Source organism: Oncorhynchus mykiss, chromosome 12 (genome assembly GCF_057628025.1).
Source record: "Oncorhynchus mykiss isolate SJ-2025 chromosome 12, ASM5762802v1, whole genome shotgun sequence".
In the NCBI taxonomy this organism is placed as follows: Eukaryota; Metazoa; Chordata; class Actinopteri; order Salmoniformes; family Salmonidae; genus Oncorhynchus; species Oncorhynchus mykiss.
The window spans coordinates 22,630,937-22,638,322 of NC_143033.1; the positions used below are offsets into that span (position 1 = coordinate 22,630,937).

The following is a 7,386-nucleotide window of genomic DNA, read 5'->3' on the forward strand; positions in this document are numbered from 1 at the left end:
CAGGTGCTGTGATAAGAGACTGTGGACGCAGATCGATCTGAACCGCTGTAAGTCAATCACTCCCCTCATGCTGAGTGGCATCATCCGCAGACAGCCTGTGGCTCTGGACCTCAGCTGGACCAACATCTCCAAGAAGCAGCTCAGCTGGCTCATCAACAGACTGCCAGGTATATTAAACACCAGCCAGCAGTGTTGTAACGGAGGCATTGTGCATATCCCTCTGTGGCTTTATAATAGAACGGGCTACAGTATACAGTATACACCTAGCCATTATACTGTGTCTCTGTCCATGGCTTTGGGTACACACTGCAAACCTGATGTCACCACTGCAGCCTGTTACTGTGCTTCTCTGTACTGAGAGCATTGATAGGAACGTATTTAATGTGACTAGTTTGGTGATAATGTAACGCTGTCTTTGTTTCCTTGGTTGGGTGAGCTGGAAGTTTCAGAGAATGCTGCCGTATGACTGCGACTCTGCTCCATAATAATGGTATCCCCAGGGGTTCCTCAGTGTTTCTGACGATTGGCTTTGTTTCTTCTTAGAATTAATTATGCGGCGACTGTAATTACATTTACATAGTGATGGTTTTTGTTTGCTTGATTTTGCACCCTCAGGTTAATGAACTGTTGGAGACTATTAAGATCCCCCCCAAAGGATTGAACGGGGCAGCAGATAATGTTACACATTTTGAGTTACTTAATTAGGACTGACTTAGTCCAAGGGAGGCAAACCCAATTCTGTATTATTATGGCGTTTTGGTTTCGTTCATTTTGACAGTGCTAGGGTGTGTTTAGTAGGAATTGAGAGAGCGAGCGATGTCGTTGAGTTTGACCCCTCTTAACCCCTGACTGTTGTCCCTGCAGGTCTGCGGATGCTGCTCCTCTCAGGCTGCTCCTGGGTGGCTGTGTCTGCCCTCTGCACCGCCAGCTGCCCGCTGCTGCGGACCCTGGACGTCCAGTGGGTAGAGGGTCTCAAAGACGCCCAGATGAGGGATCTGCTTTCACCCCCCACAGACAACAGACCAGGTAGGTTTTCGCCATCCTGCACTGTGTTAGTGACCATCTGGACACATGGTGTGAAGTATTGAACAGTATGTCAATCTGCTTTGCATTCCAGTCAGGCTGCTGCAGACCATCCATGTTAGGTCTTGCTGTGCTCTCTGCTGAATGTTTGTGTCGGTCTTTATAGCCACACAGCTGGAAAAGCTTGCATTCGATTTTGCTCCTAGTAGAAGTAAAGAAGCTTTAAAAAAGGATGAAAATGAACTTGACAAGCATTCAATCTTTGTCTCTCTCTCCCTCCCTAGGTCAGCTGGACAACAGGAGTAAGCTGCGAAATGTGGTGGACCTGCGTCTGGCCGGGCTGGACATCACGGACACCTCTCTGCGCCTCTTCATCCGCTACATGCCCCAGCTGACCAGACTGGACCTGAGCTACTGCAACCACGTCACTGACCAGTCAGTCAACATCCTGACCGCTGCAGGGACCACCACCAGAGACTCGCTCACTGACATCAACCTCTCCGGTAGGGGCATGCAAGGCCATGTCACAATGCCTACTATCACTATAGACATTGGCCATGTCAGAATGTCTCTACTAAAAGTAATCACTGCTAACAGTACTATTCACTATTTAGAACATACTGGTGACAATCCGGACATGGCCATTGACCTCTCATTGCAAAGTTAATTCATTGCTTCATAGGTCTTATTGAATAACAAATGTTCCCTACTGTGATGAATGTGTGCCTCGTAAAGTCATATCACGACCCCATAAACACCAGTATAAAGTATGAATAGCTTTAATTGTCTCTATTTCTGATGCACAGTTGGAGCCATGGGGTGGAGTAAAACTAGGCTCCATTCCAAACACCATAACTGAAGTACCCCCATGGTTCTCCTCTCCCTGAGTAGTGCTGTTAAAGGTTGGGTCAATGTGGGACAGACAGACAGGGCACCACTGTTTTCTAATTATCCACTGTCAGTCACTGTTCATGGGGGAAGCCGTCACCCATTGACTGCACTCAATATGCTCATGACGATGGTGAGGTTTTGGTTGGAGCCTTTATTCTAGAAAACAAATGACTGTTATAGCCAAGTATATAGGAGGCACCTATCTTTGTGTATTAACTGAAGATGATGAATGGTCTCATATTACAACAACCTAATGCTGTATCTTCCTCCTCCCTAATCTCTGCAGTGTGCAACAGAGTCACGGACCAGTCCCTGACTTACTTCAAGCGCTGTGGAAGCATCTGTCATATTGACTTGCGATACTGCAAGCAGGTGACCAAAGAGGGCTGCGAGCAATTCATTGCTGAGATGTCAGTGAGTGTACAGTTTGAACTAGTAGAGGAGAAACTCCTGCTGAAACTCAGCTAGTGGACAAACAGCAGGTTGACGAAGACTGTACTGTATGCACTGGCTAGCTAGGAAACTCGTCAGAATAAGGAACTGGCAAGGGTGATGTTATCACCATGGAGACAGTGTTGTATTTCACGCACCTCTGTGCAAAAAAACAACGGCATAAGACATTTTGAAAGTGACTGTTGCCCTGATACTCATTGAATGGCTCTTGTGCTGCTGAAGCAAGAATGTTTTCCAAAACAGGATGTTCAACATGTAAGGCAGGACACCTGGCTGTACTGGAAATTTGACAGAGCATGTTTTGTTTTTTTTCTTCCTTTGTCTTTGCTAAGATATTGAAGTATTTAATTTTTTCTTTCTGCAAGTGAATACATACATACATAAATACAGTGGGGCAAAAAAGTATTTAGTCAGCCACCAATTGTGCAAGTTCTCCCACTTAAAAAGATGAGAGAGGCCTGTAATTGTCATCATAGGTACACTTCAACTATGACAGACAAAATGAGGAAAAAAATCCAGAATATCACATTGTAGGATTTTTAATGAATTTATTTGCAAATTATGGTGGAAAATAAGTATTTTCAGCTACAAACAAGCAATATTTCTGGCTCTCACAGACTTGTAACTTCTTCTTTAAGAGGCTCCTCTGTCCTCCACTCGTTACCTGGCACCTGTTTGAACTTGTTATCAGTATAAAAGACACCTGTCCACAACCTCAAACAAACAGCCACACTCCAAACTCCACTATGGCCAAGACCAAAGAGCTGTCAAAGGACACCAGAAACAAAATTGTAGACCTGCACCAGGCTGGGAAGACTGAATCTGCAATAGGTAAGCAGCTTGGTTTGAAGAAATCAACTGTGGGAGCAATTATTAGGAAATGGAAGACATACAAGACCACTGATAATCTCCCTCGATCTGGGGCTCCACGCAAGATCTCACCCCGTGGGGTCAAAATGATCACAAGAATGGTGAGCAAAAATCCCAGAACTACACGGGGGAACCTAGTGAATGACCTGCAGAGAGCTGGGACCAAAGTAATAAAGCCTACCATCAGTAACACACTACGCCGCCAGGGACTCAAATCCTGCAGTGCCAGACGTGTCCCCCTGCTTAAGCCAGTACATGTCCAGGCCCGTCTGAAGTTTGCATTTGGATGATCCAGAAGAAGATTGGGAGAATGTCATATGGTCAGATGAAACCAAAATATAACTTTTTGGATAAAACTCAACTCGTCGTGTTTGGAGGACAAAGAATGCTGAGTTGCATCCAAAGAACACCATACCTACTGTGAAGCATGGGGGTGGAAACATGCTTTGGGGCTGTTTTTCTGCAAAGGGACCAGGACGACTGATCCGTGTAAAGGAAAGAATGAATGGGGCCATGTATCGTGAGATTTTGAGTGAAAACCTCCTTCCATCAGCAAGGGCATTGAAGATGAAACGTGGCTGGGTCTTTCAGCATGACAATGATCCCAAACACACCACCAAGGCAACGAAGGAGTCGCTTCGTAAGAAGCATTTCAAGGTCCTGGAGTGGCCTAGCCAGTCTCCAGATCTCAACCCATATAAAATCTTTGGAGGGAGTTGAAAGTCTGTGTTGCCCAGCAATAGCCCCAAAACATCACTGCTCTAGAGGAGATCTGCATGGAGGAATGGGCCAAAATACCAGCAACAGGGTGTGAAAACCTTACAGAAAACGTTTGACATCTGTCATTGCCAACAAAGGGTATATAACAAAGTATTGAGATAAACTTTGACCAAATACTTATTTTCCACCATAATTTGCAAATAAAATAATAAAAAATCCTACAATGTGATTTTCTGCATTTTTTTTCTAATTTTGTCTGTCATAATTGAAGTGTACCTATGATGAAAATTACAAGCCTCTCTCATCTTTTTAAGTGGGAGAACTTGCACAATTGGTGGCTGACTAAATACTTTTTTGCCCCACTGTACATACATACATACATACATACATACAGTTGAAGTCGGAAGTTTACATACACCTTAGCCAAATACATTTAAACTCAGTTTTTCACAATTCCTGACATTTAATCCTAGTAATAATTCCATGTTTTAGGTCAGTTAGGATCACCACTTTATTTTAAGAATGTGAAATGTCAGAATAATAGTCGAGAGAATGATTTATGTCAGCTTTTATTTCTTTCATAACATTCCCAGTGGGTCAGAAGTTTACATACACTCAATTAGTATTTGGTAGCTTTGCCTTTAAATTGTTTAACTTGGGTCAAATGTTTCGGGTAGCCTTCCACAAGCTTCCCAAAATAAGTTGGGTGAATTTTGTCCTGTTTCTCCTGACAGAGCTGGTGTGACTGAGTCAGGTTTGTAGGCCTCCTTGCTCGCACACACTTTTTCAGTTCTGCCCACAAATGTTTTATAGGCTTGAGGTCAGGGCTTTGTGATGGCCACTCCAATACCTTGACTTTGTTGTCCTTAAGCCATTTTGCCACAACTTTGGAAGTATACTTGGGGTCATTGTCCATTTGGAAGATGCCTTTGCGACTAAGCTTTAACTTCCTGACTGATGTCTTGAGATGTTGCTTCAATATATCCACATGCTTTTCCCACCTCATGACGCCATCTATTTTGCGATGTGCACCAGTCCCTTCTGCAGCAAAACACCCACACAACATGATGCTGCCACTCTTGTGGTTCACGGTTGGGATTCTTCAGCTTGCAAGCCTCCCCCTTTTTCCTCCAAACATAACGATGGTCATTATGGCCAATCGGTTCTATTTTTGTTTCATCAGACCAGAGGACATTTCTCCAAAAAGTACGATCTTTGTCCCCATGTGCAGTTGCAAACCATAGTCTGGCTTTTTATGGCGGTTTTGGAGCAGTGGCTTCTTCCTTGCTGAGCGGCCTTTCAGGTTATGTCGATATAGGACTCGTTTTACTGTGGATATAGATACTTTTGTACCTGTTTCCTCCAGCATCTTCACAAGGTCCTTTGCTGTTGTTCTGGGATTGATTGGCACTTTTCACACCAAAGTACGTTCATCTCTAGGTGACAGAACGCATCTCCTTCCTGAGCGGTATGCCGGCTGCATGGTCTCATGGTGTTTATACTTGCATACTATTGTTTGTACAGATGAACGTGGTACCTTCAGGCCTTTGGAAATTGCTCCCAATGATGAACCAGACTTGTGGGGGTCTACAATTTATTTTCTGAGGTCTTGGCTGATTTCTTTTGATTTTCCCATGATGTCAAGCAAAGAGGCACTGTGTTTGAAGGTAGGCCTTGAAATACATCCACAGGTACACCTCCAATTGACTCAAATTATATCAATTAGCCTATTAGAAGCTTCTAAAGCCATGACATCCTTTTCTGGAATGTTCCAAGCTTCTGACTCACTGGATTTGTGATACAGTGAATTATAAGTGAAATAATCTGTCTGTAAACAATTGTTGGAAAAATGACTTGTATCATGCACAAAGTAGATGTCCTAACCGACTTACCAAAACTACAGTTTATTAAAAAAACATTTGTGGAGTGGTTGAAAAACGAGTTTTAATGACTCCAACCTAAGTTTGGGGTCATTTAAAAATGTCCTTATTTTTTTAAAGAAAATATCCGTTTAAAATAACATCAAATTTATCAGAAATGCAGTGTAGACAGTTTTAATGTTGTAAATGACTATTGTAGCTTGAAAAGGCAGATTTTTTTATGGAATATCTACATAGGCGTACAGATGCCCATTATCAGCAACCATCACTCCTGTGTTCCAATGGCACATTGTGTTAGCTAATCCAAGTTTATCATTTTAAAAGGCTAATTGATCATTAGAAAACCCTAATGGAATTATGTTAACACAGCTGAAAACTGTTGTGCTGATTTAAAGAAGAAATACAGCTGAGCAAGAGGACAAGTACATAAGAATGTCTAGGTTGTGAAACAGACGCCTCACACGTCCTCAACTGGCAGCTTCATTAAATAGTACCCGCAAAACATCGTCAACAGTGAAGAGTCGACTCCAGGATGCTGGCCTTCTTGGCAGAGTTGCAAAGAAAAAGCCATATCTCAGACTGGCCAATAAAAAAAAGAAGATGGGCAACAGATCACAGACACTGGACAGAGGAACTCTGCCTAGAAGACCAGTATCCCGGAGTCGCCTCTTCACTGTTGACGTTGAGACTGGTGTTTTAAAAAAAACAAGGACATTTTTAAGTGACCCCAAACTTTTGAACGGTAGTGTATGTATGTACACACACACACACACACTGAGTGAAAAAAACATTAGGAACACCTTCCTAATATGGAGTTGCACCATTTTGCCCTCAACAGCCTCATTACGTTGGGGACTCTACAAGGTGTCAAGTTTTCTCCAATGCTTCCTACAGTTGTGTCAAGTTGGCTGGATGTCCTTTGGGTGGTGGATCATTCTTGATACACACGGGAAACTGTTGCATGTGAAAAACCCAGCAGTGTTGCAGTTCTTGACTCACTCAAACTGGTGTGCCTGGCTCCTACTACCGTAACCTTTTGAAAGGCACTTAGTGTTGCAGTTCTTGACTCACTCAAACTGGTGTGCCTGGCTCCTACTACCGTAACCTTTTGAAAGGCACTTAGTGTTGCAGTTCTTGACTCACTCAAACTGGTGTGCCTGGCTCCTACTACCGTAACCTTTTGAAAGGCACTTCAATCTTTTGTCTTCCCATTCCACTTCTGAATGGCACACACACTAGACATGTCTCAATTGTTGCAAGGCTTAGAAATCCTTTTTTAACGGGTCTCCTCCCCTTCATCTACACTGGTTTGAAGTGGATTTAACATCACATTAATAAGGGACCATAGCTTTCACCGGGATTCACCTGGCCAGTCTGTCATGGAAAGAGCAGGTGTTCTCTTTCCACAAGGAATTATTGTTTTGGGTTAAAAACCACTCCAGGCCACTCTTGAACATCTAAAACTAGATAGATATTATAATGGGCCGATATTTTTTCAAATAACTGCCTTTTTTTCTGACCTGAAAATGAGCTTTTGACGAACACATCG

The 7,386-nt window shown here is 43.1% G+C and overlaps 1 protein-coding gene across 12 annotated transcripts in view; it reads left to right on the forward strand.

Annotated features, from left to right (window-relative positions):
* The window catches only part of LOC110537201 (lysine-specific demethylase 2B), a 44,594-nt gene extending 38,713 nt beyond the window's left edge, over window positions 1-5,881 (forward strand). For all 12 annotated transcript variants that reach the window (XM_021623053.3, XM_021623055.3, XM_021623054.3 and 9 more), the window contains 4 exons: window positions 4-167; window positions 865-1,026; window positions 1,308-1,526; window positions 2,201-5,881. In XM_021623053.3, coding sequence (XP_021478728.3) covers window positions 4-167; window positions 865-1,026; window positions 1,308-1,526; window positions 2,201-2,382 — 727 coding nt within the window. In that variant the 3' untranslated portion in view covers window positions 2,383-5,881. The remainder of the gene's footprint in view (window positions 1-3; window positions 168-864; window positions 1,027-1,307; window positions 1,527-2,200) is intronic.
* Window positions 5,882-7,386: the final 1,505 nt, after the last annotated feature.